The sequence below is a fragment of the Scatophagus argus genome, chromosome 8, assembly GCF_020382885.2.
Source record: "Scatophagus argus isolate fScaArg1 chromosome 8, fScaArg1.pri, whole genome shotgun sequence".
NCBI classification, from domain to species: Eukaryota; Metazoa; Chordata; class Actinopteri; family Scatophagidae; genus Scatophagus; species Scatophagus argus.
The window spans coordinates 4,003,519-4,023,385 of NC_058500.1; the positions used below are offsets into that span (position 1 = coordinate 4,003,519).

The following is a 19,867-nucleotide window of genomic DNA, read 5'->3' on the forward strand; positions in this document are numbered from 1 at the left end:
CCCCCGAAAAATCAATGCAAGCTGCACAAGAGATTATATTTTCTATTATACAAGCCTAGAAAATAACCCAACATACATATTTAAGAAGTAAAATTGATTAATTTGCCCTTCTAGCCATCACATGAGGCTGTAACATGCTGATGTTTAGCAGGTTTTTTTTTTTACTGTGTTAGCATGCTAGAATTAGCTAATTAGCACTAACACAAAATGCGTTTCAACAAATCTGTGCAGCGTTTAACAGCTTCAACTTTTAGACAATCCCCACATTAACTGGAAGCTGCTTTGTTAATCGATTCATCTGAAGTTATTTTTTAAGGAAAAAAAAAATTGGACTGTTTGTAAATCATTTGTAAAACATCAGCTCATATAACTGTCAATCAGTTCAAAATGAAAATAGTTGTTGGATGCAGGCTATGGATGTATAATCTGCTAATCTGAAAGCGATTCTTAAATTTAAGTCATTAATGAATCCCAAATCGTGTTTAAAGTTGATTTTATTTTGTATATGCAGGTTAAGGTTCATTGTGTGTTCTATGTAATGTAGCACTTCACAACACAGCAGGTTTGTAAGAACAACCATCATTTCACCAAACCGATGATTTGTTTAAAAGCGGTTACATACGGAACATCAATTCTCTAAATCGTCTTTGTCGGATTTGCTTATTCACACGCATTACTGTGAATTTAACAGTTGCAATCTAAATGGTTTGTACTTTTACACAATAGTGTGAATCCCAATCAGATTTTATGTGCACGCTTTACTCCACAAACATCACAAGACGAGAGCTTTTACATTATCCCAATATCATTAATGTGTTTGTCGTACAAATCAAACATAACACAAATAATCCTGCGAGCGACACTGAAAATCAGCGAAGGTGCAGTTTGCGAACTTTTCCTGAATGCTACTCCATGTCAGACACATGCAACCTTAAGATTAACTCTTAAAACTGTAAAAAAAAAAAAACAAAACGAAAATAAACCATCACAATCCCCTCTAAACTCTATGCCCAAACGTACTGCATCGTTCAACGTACTAAACACATTAACCTAATCAAGTCAGTGGCCAGTAATAAAACAGAAAGGAAAACATTTGAAGAACACAGTAACACATCCATTATACAGTACAGCACACACAGCTTAAGTTTTCCGTTTTTTCACAACACAGATAAAACACAGTACAGTTATTAATGAAACACACGACACACTCATCTAACGTGTCACACCGTGCTGACGCAAGTTTCAAATAAAAAAAACCGTCTGAATAAGTAACGTGGTTATGTAAATATAAATGCACATTTTAAACAATTACTGGATTCTGACAACAATAATAATAATAAAATGATAATAATAATAATGATTATGATAATAAGAGAGCAGCAAGTTCCAGTTTCTCTTCAACACACGTTTCTAAAGTGAAATAAAAACGTGGGGCCTAACACAATAAAAACCAATTCAAAATTGCAGTCTGTAAATAAAATTTTCAGCTTCATGTTTTGGTCCCCTGAAGTTGGGAACTATGTATAAAAAGGGCTACAGATCCTCCTCTTTTCATCTGATGCAAACACCCCTAAATTAAAGCTGAACATCAGCACTTTCACCTCTTAAATATGGTTTCATGTAAGGGCCAACACAACAAGAACTACGTTCCTGTTCAGGTACAGACTGCACTGTGTGTCGCTGTCAACAGGCTGTACGCAACACAAAGAAACTCCAAAGCTGGGAAAGATTCAAATAAAATTAGACTGCCATTAAAACAGAAATACATTCTGTGATTATTTAGTCCAAAATGATCAGAGAAATAAGGACAGGACTGGAAAGGAAAGTCAAGTTGAAAACGAGTGTGTTCACAGTCACCTGCGATGAGCTTGTGCTCCTCTCTGGTCTCGGTCTCCGTTTGGTCTTCGTGCTTCAGTCTCAATCAGCCATCGGTCTTTAAAGGTAGGGATACTGGTTGAGTTTTCGCTGGTAAGCTGCGCTTGAGTGGTGGAAAGTCTGCCCTCCCAGCTGCTGCTGCTGCTGCTGCTGCTGCTGCTGCTGCTGTTGGTGGTGGTGGTGGTGGTGGTTGCTGTACTGTCCTGGAGCAGACCCTCCCAGGGCCAGGCTGCCGTTCTTCTGGAGCAACGCCAAGGAAGAGTAAGCACCACTCGCCCTGCTGTGGCGGGATGAGCCCCCATGCATCTGGTCCACGGCTTGGGACACAGAGGCCAGCGCGGCAGAGGCCGGGTAGGCGTACAAGTTCGGGGTTGAACTGAAGAGGTTGTTGTAGGATGAGTGAGAGGAGACTGGAGGGGGGTATGTGGGCTGCCGCCTCAGGGAACCGCTGCTGCCTGGTTGGTCGTGGGACGATGACATCACAGACTGCTGTACCTGAAACGACAGAGACATGTTGGCCTTCCAAACGGAGCATCAGTCCCGAAACCTGCAGCTGCTCTATCTGTCTACTGACAGAAGTATTTCCATACGAAAGCTGTCACCTGACTCAGGTTCAGAGGCTGAGATCTGTTGGATGCAGTCCGTTGATGGCGCTCAGTGTTGGAATCTGCTGGCCTACTGGACTGCTGACTTGACCCCTTCTTGGACTTTCCAGAGCCACTAGTAGATTGATCTGCCAGCAAACACCAGAACAGAATACTGTGAGCATTATGAGTAAGAGCTGAGCAGGTTCTTAGTCCACCTAAAATGGATCCACTTGATACGACCACATCTGGTTTTAAAATAAAATTTATATGAACAAAGACTAGAGGATAATGATATTCATGACTGCAGGACCTGCAGGTGCTGGAGCTTTGTGGGTTGTGCTCTCCCCTGGCAGGCTCTTCACAGAGGGTGTGACGATGGCCAGGGACTTGGTGGGCTGAGAGGTGGTCTTAGGGCTCAGGGGGCTGCTAGTAGAGGAGTCAGAGTCATGGGAGTCATGTACTGTCACACAGCTGATCACATTGGTCCTCTGGCTTGTTCCAGAGCTGCAGGAGAGAATATGAGAGGGTCAAAACACCATTTCAGCAGAATAAATCCTAAGGAGTCTGTCTCAGGCACGTTTTCCACAGACACACTTGTTATTTGCGTGTCCAGCACTGATGTTGCGTAATTATTTGTGCGCCCATTGGCACACAGAACATGAATTAACATGACATCCTGACTGATGCTGTCACCATGTCAGGAGATTAAAATAATGAGTGAAGTTAAGCTGCTTGCCTTGTGTTCACAGTGCGTCTCTTTTGCTGGGGAGACACACTTACTGTTTCTGCTGCTGGGCGATCACTGCAGCTTATTACTGTTTTCACATTAAACAAAGTGTATTCCACCTGCCATTAATCACAGAGTTCATCCTTATGACCTGCTGCAGCAAATCCATGCATCATTAATTAAACATGTAGGCTCAGCAGCACTCCTCCTCCTCCTCCTCCTCCTCCTCCTCCTCCTCAGTTAAATGTCGGAGCATTGCCCATTTGCAGTCAAATAGCAGAGTTGTTGGTGTGACAGATGACTGAGAGGCAGCAGACCGTTCACAGTTCAGGGACCACATACCTGCCCATCACCAAAATAGGATGGGAGATGGCACTCCGACTGGTTTAATTCACATTACACCCACACACACACACTTATGAATTAATTATGAAGGGACCACATATAACCTCTTTGCACCTTTCACCTTACTTTGTAACCACATTAAGGGCTGCTTTTAGTGGCACCACACACTTTAGCCCGCACGCTATAGATCGTTTGACTAATGCTCCCTGTTTTATTGAAAGTGTGAAAATTCAAATTCTACAGCCAGGAAATGAACTCGCTCACCAGGCGGCAGGGAACTTCCTGTCATCGTCATCATCTGAGTCGCTGTGGATGGTGATGATGCTGACAGCAGGACTCGGTGTGTCAGAGATGACGATGGGCTGAGACTGGTCACCAGCAAAAGAAGGGTTACGGACCACAGAGGTGGTCGAATGCACCGAAGACACAAGCCTGGAGGGGACAAAGACGCTCTGTCACCGTCTGACGCCAAACACAAATTAAATCCTAACTGCACATTCTGGCATCGTTCTGCTAAAGTTACGTAAAAGGATCAAACAGCATCTCATTATGTGGCACATGCTTTTCAGTCAGTCACTTGATTTGTTAATTGACTGTTTTAAGTTTTAATTTGATAATTGATTTATCATTAGAGTTTGACTTCAAACACAATTTATTAACATTCTCAGCTTCATCTGTTTTCTAATTCCAGCTTCTTAGTTTTGAGGGTTTAATAACAAATAAAAAAAGTACCTACTTAAGGAGAAGCGTTTGAGAGAATTTTTCTGTAGCCTTACAAACTGAAGGCAGGATGTCATGAGACGGCACCTCGTGAAAACTGAAGTGATCACAACAGATAAACATCAGCTGCTGCTATAAACGAACGCCATCTTATTTGCTGCCAGACTGGCTAACAGTGAACAAGGCAAATATTGACAGACAAATCGCTGCATCTCTGTTAATAATCATTAAGTGAACTGCAGCAGTTCAGCATATTTGGAACCGTCTCAAAATAAACGGTGCAGCGTGTTCATGGCGATGAAGGAACCCTCACTGATCATCAGCTCATTGGTGTGTGTTTGGCGCAAAGGAACAAGTTAGATCAGCTTTTGGCTTCGGCTCTTAGTAAATCAGTTCATTGTTGGGTTGAAATGACTGGATTTCTTTCCTCCGTTTTCTGACTAATGGTTTAATGCTCTGCTGTCTTGCTCACGCGTGGAAGAAGAAAGGGATCGAGCGAGCAACACTTGTGTACACCAACGCTAACGTGCGAGAGGATACCTGGTTCTGCTCTCCGCATGTCGGCCCTTCGACCTCTTGCCCTGTTGGGCCCTTGAGTGAGCGGCCCCTGAGTTGTGGCTTTGTGAGGCAGCGTGACGGCCGACACTGGAGTCCTGCTGACTGATGCCGTCGTATTGGCTTCCATGACGACCCCTGTGAAAAGAAAAAGCAAACTGAACTTATTTTAAACTTTTCTATATGACTGACTGAGCATATTTACTCAAAGTTACGTCTTAGCATTAGAATGTCCTGAAGCTGTGCTTTTTTAAAACGCAGCAGGGAGACACGGAGACGTGTTAGACTAAACTCACCTCCAGCCAGAAGCTTGTTGGCTGTCGGAAACCGGGGCTCCCATGGGTGAGTCGGGCACTACAGCTTGCCCAGGGTTATGGATGGCCATGCCCGGCATCTGCTGCCACGTGGAAGGGATGAGGATCTGCTGTGTGCCCGCTGGCCAGCCCTGCTGTATGTACACACACACACACACACACACATAAAAAATGCATTTAGTCAAACTTCAAAAACCTTAATTCTCAGCAGTGAGAACAAAGTGTCAATGATGGAAGAACACAAGTCAGTTATTTTCTTCAGAGAATCAAAGGCATGATAAGCAGTTTGCAGACAAACACAAATGTTCTCATCTCTGTATTACACCAAGACATCCAGCAGGTGTCTCTCTCTCACACACACACACACACACACACAGACAGCTGAACAAAATTCGCGATGAAGCCGCACGGCCACCATCCTGCTCAAAGGGAAAAGTGACCCAAGAAGCAGCAAAAACCAAACAAAGCTGCAGAAAGAAAGAAAAAAAAACATTTCACGCATTTCACTCAGACGTGCGTCGTGAAAAAGAGAGAAGGTCCAGAAACAAGCCAGCCCACCTGAAAGTGAAAGGAATGTGTTAGTCTGAGATAAGGTGCCGATGCTGGTGTTACTGCCACAATGACAACTGTGACCTTTGTCGTACAGCATCAAATCCAGAGGACCTTTTCTCAATGTGGCACTACGACGCATAAAGTTCTACACGTGGTGGTTTAAATGCATCACAGTCACAGCTCTCGTCACTGACAGGTGAAGGAGAGGGTGTCAGTATGCAAACAGAAGTTTAAGGGCGATTCTACATACATTTATGGCTAACTGTGGGAGTGGAAACAGGGTCTGTGCACATGCACCCAGTTTCACCAATCACTGAGAACGAGTGTACGTACATATTTACAAATCCAATGCACACATGTATGTCTGTCTTTGTGCATACACGTAGTTTCTGCTGAGAATCTACACGGTTTTCTGGCACCTGAAGCTGCAAGCACAAGCAGACAGAGCAGACTGATGAATCGCACATGCATCCAACGCCCTGCAGCACGCCGCCGACAGGCATGTGCTGGGAGGAAGGAGGAAGAGGTTTCAACCAAAGTGATGATGGTGTTTTACCAGCATGGAGGCATTCTGATCCAGTAAGCCACCGAGGCTTTCACCCCTGCGGCCGACTGGCACCCGGACCGAGTCTAAACGTGGTAATCCTGCGACTGAGGAGAACAGGCTGCTAACCAGCAGGGGGTCGAGGGAGGCCTGGGAGGAGGTGTGAGGGAGGGGAGGTGTTAAGACATCTAAAGAGGCCAAGAGGACACATTCGGAAAAGATTTGCTTATAGTCTCCTGAGTCTGAGACCATGTTGACCAACCACATGGACACAAGCCAATGTGCAGATGCAGAAGATCATTGGGGTCGGGGTCCCAATAGCAGGTGCCATTCTGGATCTGGCTGATAAAACTGATGGATTCTCTAAGCTAGTGAATGTTAGTAGTTAACAAAACCCTTAAACCAAAACATGTATTCCTGGCCGTCAGTGTCACGGGTTTTAATGACAGATTAAGCTAATTTTAACTATGCTATTTGCCATTTAGTAGTTTATACAGTGTATTGTATGCTGTATGTTTTTTATTTTACTGATAACTCGTAGCCACAGCTGTCAGATAAATGCAGTCGAGTAAAAATACAAAATTTCATTCTGAAAAGTAATGAAGTATAAAGTAAAACATAAGTCCACAAGTTGAATAAATCCACTTATTTACCTTCTACCACTACTAAAACTGATCAATTCAATGAATGGATTCAACACTGGAATCTGTTTCAGTAAAAAGCCAACACTGGTGCAGTGGGGCCTACCTGGGTCAGCATGCTGGGCTGGATGTGAAGAGACTGGGACGACTGGTTCTGAGGAACTAAGGGTACTGAATTGTCCATCCTGACTGGATAACCAGAGGGCTTACTGGATGTTTGAAGACCTGTGGGGAAAAGATGGATGCGGAGATTGTGAGTCTTTTGGTCCAACATCAGTGTGTGACCTCACAAATGCTCTACTGCATGAATGGGCACAAATTCCCACAGAAACACTCCAACATGTTGTGGAAAGCCTTCACAGAAGAGTGGAAGCTGTTAGAGCTGCAAAGCTGTCTGTGTGTTTGGAATGAGATGTCATTAAAGTCCCTGTTGGTGTAATGGTGAGGTGGGCCAATACTTTTGTCTATTGAGTGTATGTGTATAATTCTGTGGTCTAGTCTAGTCCTCTTTCTTCCCTTATGAGGACTTGTATATAGCTTTATAGTGTACTGTTTTTACTTGCCTTGTAAATTGTTAATTTATTTTACCTCTACATTCTTTTGTTTGTTTGTTTTTGCACACTCTTTGCTTTTTGCACTCCTCTTCTGTCCTTGTGAGCTGCCACAACAAGTGAATTTCCCCACTGCGGGATCAATAAAGTTCATCTTATCATATTATCTTATCTTATGTCAGATCAATTACAAATATATACAAAGAGAAATACTAATGAGGAATATACAAAATTTAAGGATTATGGGTTACAAAATTTAAATTAATGGCATCTGCTGGTTGGTCAAATTATTGTTATTTTACAAAGTAAATGTGACAAGAAATGTTTTTTCATTGAAGCAAAACAACATTAACATCTTGCATTCTCACTCTGGATGGTGGGGGGGCAAACTATGAGTGTTTGCTGGAAGGGCTCGGTCTGGGTGCAGAGCTGGGTGGGCCTGGTCTGCAGGGGCACACCCTGCTGTGTCAGACCAGGGATGTTTATGGTGGCCTGCTGGTAGAGACCGGGCTGGTAGTTGAGCAGTGGGACGTTACTGCTGAGGGACAGGGACTGTCCTCCTGTAGAGGCCATCTGTAAGCAAGCACAGCATGCAGAAAAGTCTTTCAAGTACAAGTTCATTTACAGACAAAATCATCCCGTGAAAGATGAAAGAAAGAAGATTTTGAATTTTGAAAAGTTCTCGCAGCCTAAACGTGGAGCTCCTTCTTCAGGACAAAAGCAGCTGCCAAGAAAGATTAAGACTAAGAAAAACATCACAGTTTTTAAGATGGGAGCGGGAAAGTCATAATTTTACAAAGCAACTGACATCACATGAAATAAGAGAAAACTGAACGAATAAGAGCCTGAGGAAGACAGAGACAATATTCTCACCTGATTGTGCTGGTTTAGTTGGCTACTGAAGGTGACTGTGAGGTTGGTTGCTGCACTTGGTGTATTGTTGCTGGCAAACATATTTTTTCCATTCTCAAAAGCGCTGCATCTGCGTTTGCATATGTCCATATTTTGGAAGCAGGACTTCACACTATAAAATAAAATAGAAAAAAATAAATTGTCCGGAGGACAGATGGAATCCTGGAAAATAAACGCTAACGCCACCACAGTCATTGAAAAATGTGTACATCTGAGCACTGGCACAGTCCTCACTGTGCTGACTTACTGTGAGCTGTGAGGGAAGTGCAGCAGATGTGTCATGGTAACAAAGGGGTGGTTCAGGGTCTTCATGGGTGTGATGCGTTTGTCTGCGTCTAGCGTAAGCATCTTCTTAAGCAGGTCTATAAACTCCCGCCTGTCTGCTTTCTCTGCCAAGATGTCAGTGCCCTCCAGGTTCGTCATGTTCACCTGCAGAAGAACAGGGAGGTGGTGTGGGTGAGAGGGGCCCAGTGCACCCAGCGTTACCTCAAAGCTCTGTTAACAGTAAAAGTGCTGTGCATACAGCTGGAGGGAGGGGTGGGAGTTAAAACAACCAGTCCCAGCCACAGTATTCCTGTCAACCACAGGAGCTTAACTGGATTTAAGCAGCTCCTTCCTCACCTGCATCATGTCATCCAGACAGTTGAAGATGTATTTTCTTGCCTCCTTTGACTTGATGCCCATCTCTGCCTCGTGCTCTGCAGGTGTCTGCAGAAAAGATGGCCGCAGTAAGACCTCACTATATGTGCTGTGCATTCCCATATGACAGAGTCTCTCAGACATTTTGTGTATTTTCGCTCACTTTGAGTCTCCAGAGGGGGTAGCTCGAGTCCGGGCCTCTGTTGAAAAAGCGGCTGGTTTTGGTTCCTGCACTCAGAAGGTACTCCGCAGGGAGGCCCTGGGTCTGGGAAATGTAACGGATCTGATGAGGAGAAAAAAAAGTCGGTTACCAGCCTGAGAGAGATGTGAAGCTCATGCCTTCATACTGTCGTTTTAAACAGCTACTGCCACCAGAGGGCTTCGTGGAAAAAGATGCAAAATTACTGTGCAAACGATCTGATTAAGCTGTCACACATCCCCAAAATTGTTTTGAGATTTTTAAATTAAAAAGGAACCCCAAAAGTTACAGACAGGTTTGAAAGATATTTTCTCTAATGACCAATTCAGTCCAAAATCCAACTAGATTTACTATCATTTGCTCACAAATGACAAAGAAAAGAAGCAGTTGGCAACTAATTTTCTTTTGATCAACTAACAGCAGCACTAAACAAACAGAAAGGTTTCCAGACACTCCTCTTTATGGAGCTGTTTCTCAGGGTTTGGGCTCAGCCCCTGACTTCCAGTGAAGGGAAATCTTAATGCTTCAGCACACCAAGACATTTTGGACAATGCTATGCTTCCAACTTTGTGCCAACAGTTTGTTGAAGGCCCTTTTCTATTCCAGCATGACTGTGCCCCAGTGCACAAAGCAAAGCTCCATAAAGACATGGTTGGATGAGTTTGGTGTGGAAGAACTTGACTGGCCCACACAGAGCCCTGACCTCAACCCCATCCAACACCTTTGGGATGAACTGGAACGGAGATTGTGAGCCAGGCCTTTTGGTCCAACATCAGTGTGTGACCTCACAAATGCTCTACTGCATGAATGGGCACAAATTCCCACAGAAACACTCCAACATGTTGTGGAAAGCCTTGTTTAAAATGTGGTGCTGGTGTAATTGTCAGGCGTCCTAATACTTTTGTCTACACAGTGTATACTTTGTATAACATCAAAGGACAGCCCAAAAAAATTTATAGAATTTATCATTCTCATATGAATTTTGATTTACAGAAACATTTATAAACTATTAAAAATAACAAACAAACAGAAAAAAGACCTTTCATTATGCATCCTGATAATGAAGACTTAATAATTATCATTAATGTACATATGCACATGTGTGTGTGTAGTGTGTTTCTGTTGTATCCTCTTATGGATCCTCTGTCCCTCCGTCCCTCTGTCAGAGCTTGTACTTTGTACTCCACTGTTGTGTCCTCATATTCCTTATAGTCCTCATATAAGCTCAGACATGGCAGGCCACTGGGTATGTACTCATTCTGTACGCTGTGTGATATGTCAATATTCAAAGACACACACGCCCTAACATAACCTCCCATGGTTGACTTTTCACACTTGAGTTTATGTACATATCAAACAAGCCAGATATAACGTGCCAGTTAATGAACTTTGAAGGTGCTAAGTCAAGCCAACAGACAGTTATGAGGGCTACTGATGTTCTCACCTAATCTCTTGGGAGGAAAGCGAATAATCACATTCCCCAAAATGTCCAAACAATTCTTTCAAATGCGTGAAATGTTTGAAAAAAAAAAAAAATTGATAATGATTTGTTATCATTTCCTATTAATAAAGAAAGTAAATGTAAATGTATGAGCGTGCTGCAGCTGACCTGATCATACTCCGAGGCACCGGGATAAAGAGGCCACCCCAGGAAGAGCTCAGCAATGACACAGCCCAAAGACCACATGTCGATCGCTTCACAGAAAGGAAGGCCCAGAATGATCTCTGGAGCTCTGCAAGCACATCAAAGACGACGGCAGGTAATTTACATGATATAAACATCATGGAATGATCATTCAAAGCTCTTTGTGGACAGTCCAGGCTAGCAAACTCACCTGTAGTATCGTGACTGCAGGTAAGTGGAGCAAACCGCTTTGGACACATGGCTGGCCGAGCCAAAATCAATGACTTTCACTCTGTACGGCTGCCTCAAAGGGTCCACCAGCATGATGTTTTCAGGCTTCAGGTCGGCGTGGATCAGCCCCAGGCTTTTCAGCTTCATCAGTGCCGTGGCGACCTGCTGCAGAATGGGTCGTATGCACTTGAGCAGCAGAGGGCTGAACTTGCTGTGCTTCAGGAAGTCATAAAGGTTCTGCTCCAGCATCTCAAACACAAGGCACGTGTGGTTCTTGTGCTGGAAACACTCGTACGAGCGGACAAAGTTGAACTCATCGGCATTTTCTGTGCTCAGCCTGCTAAGGATGCTAACCTGCAGGGAGGAGGGAGAGGAAGATATAATTGTGCGTGTGTGTGTGCATGTGTGTTTTTTTTTAATTGTATTCAATTTTAACTTCTTTTACAGGCTTTTAGCAGAGCGACTAAACAGTCATAAGAAGAGAAGGTGGGCTGTTTGGAAATGGCATCAACTATCATGTTGTTGTTGTCATTTATGTTGTATGAAACTGGAAAAAAAGCACCAGATTTTATGCAAAATTTGTACGCAATTTAAATAAAATATTTTTTAGATAGAGCTTTTAGAGCACATATGTCAAACCGGTCCACAGGAGGGCCAGTGTGGCTGCAGGTTTTTGTGCCAACTAACCAAGAGCACACCGTTTGACCAATCAACTGTCTGAAGACATTGATCAGTTGATTAAATGAGTCAAGTCTGGTGTGCTGCTACTTGGTTGGAAAGAAAACCTGCAGCCACACCGGCCCTCCTGTGGACCAGTTTGACATGCCTGTTTTAGAGCCTGTTTGTCCACAGGTTTGCAATACAAGGTAGATATGAATGCATAGACGACAGCGCCCAAGAACCAAGATGTTAGGTCATTCTGAGCCTTTTTTTGTTTACTGCCTACTGTGGTTATCAAATAAAATATGTAATGAGCGACGAAAAAAAACAAAAAAGTCTCTTAAAAAAAATTGGACTACAGGGAACTTCCCTTAATGCTTTTGGGGACGCCAACAAAAAATACAGTTAAAAAAATACGGACACCTGAAATCAGCCAAGACCATCGGTGATCAATGTCCAGTGTCATTAAACTCAAATTCAATTATGGTCTTATACTGCCGCGGTATTGTAATCCTCACAAAACCAAGTCCGTAACTATAATTCCAAAATTCCAAACTTGGTAATAATGAGGTTATTAAAATACCCCTTCACTAGGAAACCTGGGGTGCAGGTTTATCTGTGAATCTAAAAAATGAGAAGAGCTTTCAGTTTATCCACTGTGGATTTTTTAAAAATCCATTTCAACATGACATACTCACTTCAATCTGACCTTGCCGAGCATAGGAGGGATGATTCTTTAAGATTTTAATCGCCACTATCTCATTTGTGCCCCGCTTCCAGCATTTTGCCACCTGGCCAAAGGTGCCGCGACCCAGGAACTCGAGCACCTCGTAGCTGTTGGACATCGAGCACAGAATCTCGTGCTGGACCAGCTGGTAGTCGCCCTCGCTGTGGGAGTTGCTGCTCTTCGTGGTAGAAGTGGAATGTGCTATGGACTGAGCTGTGGTGGTTCCCCCACCACCACCGATGCGGTTTGAGACCACGGGGGCCGAGAGCTCTTCCAGTATCTGGACGCTGTCGCTGCTGTCCACCTCCTCGCTCTTTCGCTTCAAGCTGTACTGCTTGTGGTAGAGGTCGCACGGCTGAGAGGAGGACTCGGCATCCTTGACGCGACGGCTGGAGGAGGAGGACGAGGACGAGGAGGAGGGAGGTCCGCGAAGGCTACCTGTGCTGTCTGCTGCCCGCACCACTGTCTGCTCCCGGGAGCCGGCTGTCGGCGGGTGCGCCTGGTTGGAGCTGTACACTGGGTTGAAGTTGGAGCCAGAGGTGGAGGGTGCAGCTCCCTGTGTGGGGCTCTGCTGATAGTAACCATTATCTCCCAGCTGGTTGGACACGTCCCAGGCAGGGTTCTCCACTTTGAGCCTCTTTGAACGAGAGTAGGCACTGGAGGAGACAGAGGGAGAGGAGAACACCTGGAGCTGCGACGCCATGTCTGCGGATGAGATTAAAGATGAGCAGCAAACGTGAACAGGACGTCCAAAACTCCACAGGGAGAATTAATCATTTATCATTCACTGATAACAATGCAGACAAGATAAGAAATGGCAAAACAACCTGCAACAATTAGTCAATGAATTAGATAGATAGATAGATATACTTTATTGATCCCAGGCTGGGAAATTGCAGTGCAGCAACAGCAATACACACAACAAGCTAAACAAAATGTTAAAAATAGCAAAATAAGAAAATGGCACATATAAAATGTATATACAAGGCAATATTAAAAGTATATATACAACAGTAAACAGTGTAATGTAGTGCAAAATAAAGTAGAGGTAGAGTGTAAGGTGCCAGTAGAATGTAAGGTGAGTGAGTAAAACATATAAAATGCGTAGTGAGTTGATCAACAGCAAGAAAATCAGCAACCATTTTGATTACTTTAGTTCATTTTTGAAGCAAAACTGCTATTTTTAAGGTTGCACATTAAATGTGAGAATTAGCTGCTTTTCCTACCTGACATTAAAGAAAAATCTTTGAATATTTTTAGGTTTTGGACTGTTTGGACTCTCAGGCTGTAAACACTCATATGACTGAAGAAGCCCTTAAGTCATAAACAACAATGAAAGATAAAGTTGGCTGTATTCTGTATTTTTGTTTTAAATCATGTTGAAAGACCAAAACCAACTCTGAGTTAATCCGCCTCTCAGTACTTTCTGATGTCTGTACCCTCCAGAGTCACCTTCTTATTGCTTAATCTGTCCGACCAACAGTCCAAAGGCCAAAGATATTCAGTTTACAATCACATTAAACAGAGAAAAGCAGAAAACCAACACTTTGGAGAAGCTGAAGCCAGACAGTGGACGCAGAGCCTTTCACTTGAACAAAAATGCCTAAATGACTGACTGTTAAAACAGTTGCTGGCAGCCGTGGCCTAGAGGTTGGAGAAGCGGCTTGTGATCGGAGGATCACCGGTTCGATCACAAGCCGCTTCGATTTGGGTGTGGTGGAGAGATTAATGCGAAAAATGCTCCCCCTCTTTCATTAGCCGGCTGATGTGCCCTTGAGCAAGGCACTTAACCCCCCAATATGCTCCCCGGGCGCTTGATGCTGCCCACTGCTCCTGTGTGTGTTTCACTGCATGTAATTTGCCGGGTGTTGCATGTGTGTGTTCAACTAAGGATGGGTCAAATGCAGAAGACGAATTCAGTGTGTGTATGTAAAAATATATATACTGCCAATAAAGTTGATTGAAAGTTGATTGATTTTCTTTCTACCAACTCGTCAATCATCCAGCTTTATTGTTTCAGCTCCAGACTAAAGATAAGACAATAAAGATGCCCAGACTTAGCCCCTAAGTGAAAAAACACAATAAAATTACGACAGTCAACTATGTGTAAGCTCCCGTTAAGTGTCTACCTGCTGTGCCCCACCTACATCACACACAAGAGTCAGGGTTTGGGGTTTTGGCCCCTGCCCATTCAAGTGTCTGTGTACGCCACTGCAATAAAGGTAACTGCTGTCTGACAGTCCACAAGCTTCACCTGTCCATGAATGACAATACCTGTATTTGAGGACTGAACGCACCGTCGCCGATCTGACATTTAAGGCCTCATCTTCATCTTCTCGCCGGACTCCGTGTGGTGCAGCAGCTGATCAGCTGAGCTGCTAGCTGCCTGCCGGGGCTCTCTGACTGTAGCAGGAAGGAGGAGCGCTAAGCTAACGGCCAGCTAGCTAGCTACCAGCATCCGAGTCATATCTGACTCGAATACGGCAGTCGCATCGCGTGTCAAGCGAGCAAAATGTGCATAATGTCACTGGAAGTGCCAGACTGCACCGTCTGAGCCCAGACAGAGGTCCATCACAACGGACTGTCTGCTCGCCGTACTTCCTACCCTGCCGTCCTTACGGAGAGACGTGACGGACGTCACCTGCGCGGTCTGCTGGCTGCAGCACTGAAACCAAAGATCGTCTATGATTCTTAGAGATTTACTCATTACCTAAACACGAGAACACCGTTTCCATCGACACTATAAAGACAAAAGTATTGGCACACCTGACCAGTACACCAAAAGGGACTTCTGAATGCATATACATTAATATGGATCATAATCATCATCCATGTTTTTTTAAAAACATTTCACACATTTGAAAGAATTGTTTGGACGTTTTGGGGAATGTGATTATTCGTTTTTCTCCCAAGAGATTAGTTGAGAACATCAATAGCCCTCATAACAGTCTGCTAGCAGCCAACAGTCAAGCACCTTCAAAGTTCATTAATTGGCACGTTATATCTAGTTTTTGTGTGCCTGTCTTTGAATATTGATATACAGCATACAGAATGAGTTTATTTGCCAGGTGCATAATTAGTTACTTAGTTCATATTAAGATTCTACCTATGATTTTTCATTTATGTAAAGGACGATGATACAGATTAAGCCAGTGATTCCCAACACTTTTGACACCTCATTAAAAAAAAACCAGGAGACACTGACCCTCCAAACTTCTCAGGTGGTTTCATTTAAATAACCGTTTCATGGTCAAAGAAGTAGACCTGCCCAACAACAAACAAACAGTAAAATGCTACATGTGCACATGCAACATATGATGTCATGCAAAATAATAATAATCCACATCAGTCACAGTGGCCTGGCAAGTAGTTTAACGTTTTAACTGACTTTAAAATCTTAGTTTTACTTAAATAAGACTTTGCATGCAGGACAATGGATAAACTTTAACATTGGAGTACTTTTATGTAGGCTAAAGGATCTGAGTACTTCTTCCTCCCTCTCCTTATAGGATATATTCCTTTGTGACTTTATAAGATTATTAATACTAACGCATTAATGTATAAGCAGCTTTTTACTGCTGTAGCCACTGGAGATGAGGGTCCCTCTGAGCTGTAGTTAAGTATGAAGTAGCATAAATTGGAAATACACAAGTACAGTACAAATATCTCAAAAATATACTTAAGCACAGCACTTGAGCACTTGTACTTTTTGACTCACCGGTGTTGCATTTCATCACAAGGGGGCGCTGTAGCGTTAGCTACACAGTGATGATGATGTGATGTAGGTCAGCTGACAGGTTAACACAAAACTCTTACTGCACATGTGTAAACACAGGCAAAGTTTATTTCCATCCATCTTTCAGCGGTATTCCTGTTCTCTCTGATATATTAGCATTTTTGCTTCCACAGCATGTGCACAGTAACATAAGCACTGCATTTCGTAGTGGTACAAATACTGCAAAGACTACACCAGCATAGTCCATGCAAAAAAACTAAACAAACAAAAAAAAAACAACTGCTCATCAAGAGAAGTAACAAGTAACACTGCGACTTGAAGGTAACTATATGACACATAGCTGGATTCAAGTTTGAACTATAATCAGAGTAAAGGCATGCATGACAAACACAGAAAAATATGTAAAGTATTGACGAAAGTCCTTCAATAAATCAGATTCGATTAATGATAATAATGATTCAAATTGATTGAATTGAACAAAGAACATGAACAAAACAAGTGCTTGGGGGGAAGTTTCATCTAACACCGTACAAAAGCAATACTATATTTATTTATGCATTCAAGAGGAAGAGGCCAGCCATTCCTCATTTCAAACAGCACAAGACTCGCAGATACAAGGCAGCTATTATAAAACACTGAAAGATAATGAACAACAGCATCACAAAGAGGCTGTGATCTCTTCACTTTGATCCACTTTGAAAAGAGACTTTGTACATTTCTCTAAGGAATAAAACAGGCTGGTAGTTTATCACGATCATCACTCGTGATGTTGAAACCTCAGATTGTGACTATATATGGAAAGTGGCTGCTGCACTTTTCAAGTATTTCATTCTGTTCCTCTCCAGATGCTTCTTGGCGGACTACCTGAAGGAGTGTCGGAAGTGCACACTCCTTCGTTTCAGCTTCTCTGGGTTGTGGGATGCCATGTGGGAAAATTCCCGGAAGATGTCGAGGTACGTGGCGTCTCCTGATGAAGTGAAACAAACAAACAAAACAAAACAAAACAAAAAAAGACGATGAAAATGATGCCACTTTGTGCACCGCGACCTGATTTGCCACGGAGAGAAAAGTCTAGAGTGGTCAAAACATCTTTTATATGGAATTTCTGAACACGAGCACTGAGGAAAACAGAAAGCGGAGGAGCTCTAAGAAGAAGAAGAAGAAGAAAAAGCCTCCTGAATGGAGGAGCAAAAACAGGCGGAGGCACCGTGAAGCTCCTGTCTTTCAACTCCCCAAATTCTGAGCCTTTACTTTTCCGGTGGCCATGGCAACCACTGAGTCTACCGCCATGACAAAAGCAGTTGAACTCTTTTGTGTCCCATGAGAGCTTCCAGGCTTGGCTAATTAAAAAGGGGAATGAACATTCCTGCCTTTCCCTGTTTGTGCGTGTGTGAGTGTGAGAAAGAGAAGAAGGCTGAGAGGTCACTGAGTGCAAGACTTAGAGTGGCTACGTCTTCTTATTAACCCAGTAACACGGTTTATAACACGGTTTATAACACATTATAGTGTCAGCAGAAATGAGGGAAAATTTTTAGTAGGACTGAACCATAATGACTCATAATGAGTCATCTGTAACAGGCATACAGAGGTGGGAAGTGCATTTAGTAAATTGCGAGGTACTTTTTATTTTACTTCTACTCGGCTCTGTGTCAGAAACAAAATACTGTACTTTTAAATACTTTCTTAAAATTTTCTATTATTGCTTTGATTTTCTCAATCAAATCGGTTTGGCTACAAAATCTAGAAAATTTTTTACTACTTCTTTTTACTTTTCCAAAACCTCAAAATGTGCAGTTTACTATCACATATGACAAAGAAACACATAAAATCTATACAATCAAGAAACTGGAACCAGCAAATGACATTTTTGCTTAAAAGTGACTAAAATAAACGTGTTCTTAGATCGAGAACAAACCTTCAGGTGCTGCAAGTTTTAAACCAGTCTGTGAATGATTTGTTCATGTGCATAAAAAGTAAAAAAAAAAAGAAATGCTTACAACACGCCAAATGTTTGATCAGATATGATTAAATATGATTGCTGTTTATACTTACTTATTATACTTACTATAGAACAACTACATTATAGTGTGTTATAAACCATTCACTAATGTCTCTATACTGATTATAAACGCAAAGTTGGGGGTGATGAAGCCAAGTTTAACATAACAATGTTGTAATTCTTCAGCCTCAGTGGAAAAAATACATTTGAAACATGAGTTCTCCATGCATATTCATTCACACTGCAGCAACACACAATAAAAATGTTGTCATGCCGTGAAAATCAGAGACATTTTACACCAGCACCAGCAGTGCATGAAGTTAGAGGTTTGTTAGTGCCGTTAGGTGTCATAAAAGGTCGCCAAAGCAAGTCAAAGAAGACTTTGAAAGGAAGCAAGAAAGCAAAGGGAGAGGTTAGCTTTTAGCCACATCTTCCATTTATTGTCAGTACTGTTTTAGAAGACAACTGGGAGGAGTTAGTGAACAAAAAGAAAAAACATCGTCGAAACCAAACATGGGCAGCAGGTGCATCAGTGGGAATATTCATGTACTGTATATTAACTTTTTTTTTTTTTTTTTACACAGGTAACAGTCAGAAACAGGAAAATAACTGTTAAAAGTTAAAAAAGTTCATGTTAGAAGCAAGCAATTAAAGTGTTAATAGTTTTTAGTTTATATACACAACAGTCAACTTGTTGACACACTGCAGACGTTTTACTGTACGACACGTAATCCTTCAACGACTCGATACAAATCATTGTTATAAATGACATCATTCATCTGCTAAAATCCACTTCCTGTCAACTTTTGTAAAGTTGGTGCGTAGCTCCCACAGCCTCCACAATAAGTACTGCACAAAATAAGAAAAGGCTGGATTTAGTGCTCTCAAAGTGCTTTGAATCAATCGCCGACAAGCAACAAGAGAAGAAAAACACGAGTGACCTGCTCTTTCTTTCGTTTCTTTTTAAAAACATTTCAAAGCTAAAGGGCTCAGACTTGGCAGGCTCAGGTTAGGGAGTGTATGAAAATCTTTCCGGGAAATCATTGTTGAGTTGAGAAACGTTCAGGGAGGGTTTTTAATCAACAGCCCTGAGCAGCAGGCTTTTGTGTTTTTACAGAGACAAACAAAAGGTTGAACCACTTACCCAAAATAATTTTCACACATTCCCTTATAATCCTTAAAAACTCCCTTTAGATTCATGGCCTATCATGAGAAAGAAGGTAGTAAAATCTCTCTGAAAAAAGTCTTTGGTTTGACCTAAACCCCCAGCAGTCCACAGCATCTGTCACAGACCAACACCAGCATCTTTGGGAAGGTTTGCTTTTTTCTTGAGGCTAATTTAGCCTCACATAAAGTCAATCTCATAAAAAGCTGCTCATTGCTTTAACCAACGGTCGTGTCCAACGCTGTCTGGATCACTGCTGTTTACCGTGAGCTACCAAGGCGTCAAACAAAAAGTAGTCGTCGGACCTAACATCGTTTTTAGGGCATAAATGAGATCGTTAAATCTGCCACGCTCATTGTCAAAAAGCTTTTTGCACTAACATCATCCAGCCAGTGGAAGAGTGAGAAAGGGGTGTTCAGTCTGGTTTGCATCCATTTCTTCCATGCACGGTTGTCTTAATTTGGAAGCATATAATATGGACATTAAGGTTATTCAACGATACTAAAATATTCACATACACCGGGCACAGAAGTAAACAAAAGCAACAGGAGTTAGGAAGACCTG

The 19,867-nt window shown here is 42.6% G+C and overlaps 2 protein-coding genes across 6 annotated transcripts in view; both read right to left on the reverse strand.

The window, feature by feature from the left end:
• Window positions 1-125: 125 nt before the first annotated feature.
• On the reverse strand, window positions 126-15,080 carry hipk1a (homeodomain interacting protein kinase 1a). Of its 3 annotated transcripts, XM_046396497.1 has the most exons (17): window positions 14,678-15,080; window positions 12,375-13,108; window positions 10,997-11,370; window positions 10,771-10,894; window positions 9,126-9,245; window positions 8,945-9,031; window positions 8,571-8,752; window positions 8,285-8,435; window positions 7,780-7,984; window positions 6,967-7,085; window positions 6,232-6,369; window positions 5,106-5,257; window positions 4,795-4,947; window positions 3,799-3,966; window positions 2,773-2,966; window positions 2,478-2,608; window positions 126-2,370 (listed from the first exon to the last, which is right to left on the reverse strand). In XM_046396497.1, exons 1-17 carry the CDS (start codon window positions 14,715-14,717, stop codon window positions 1,936-1,938), a joined length of 3,507 nt encoding a protein of 1,168 aa, XP_046252453.1. In that variant the 5' UTR covers window positions 14,718-15,080; the 3' UTR covers window positions 126-1,935. The 3 variants fall into 3 exon arrangements, with proteins under 3 accessions (XP_046252453.1, XP_046252455.1, XP_046252454.1); XM_046396499.1 differs by lacking the exon at window positions 6,232-6,369 and having other exon boundaries at window positions 5,106-5,254; window positions 14,678-15,079; XM_046396498.1 differs by lacking the exon at window positions 6,232-6,369 and having other exon boundaries at window positions 14,678-15,079.
• Window positions 15,081-16,227: 1,147 nt separating this feature from the next.
• The window catches only part of acap3a (ArfGAP with coiled-coil, ankyrin repeat and PH domains 3a), a 52,819-nt gene continuing 49,179 nt past the window's right edge, over window positions 16,228-19,867 (reverse strand). For 2 of the 3 annotated variants that reach the window (XM_046396737.1, XM_046396736.1), the window contains exon 25: window positions 16,228-17,106. In XM_046396737.1, coding sequence (XP_046252693.1) covers window positions 17,000-17,106 — 107 coding nt within the window. In that variant the 3' untranslated portion in view covers window positions 16,228-16,999. Of the gene's footprint in view, window positions 17,107-18,551; window positions 18,988-19,867 lie in introns of those variants that run through there. The other variant, XM_046396738.1, reaches the window with a different exon arrangement.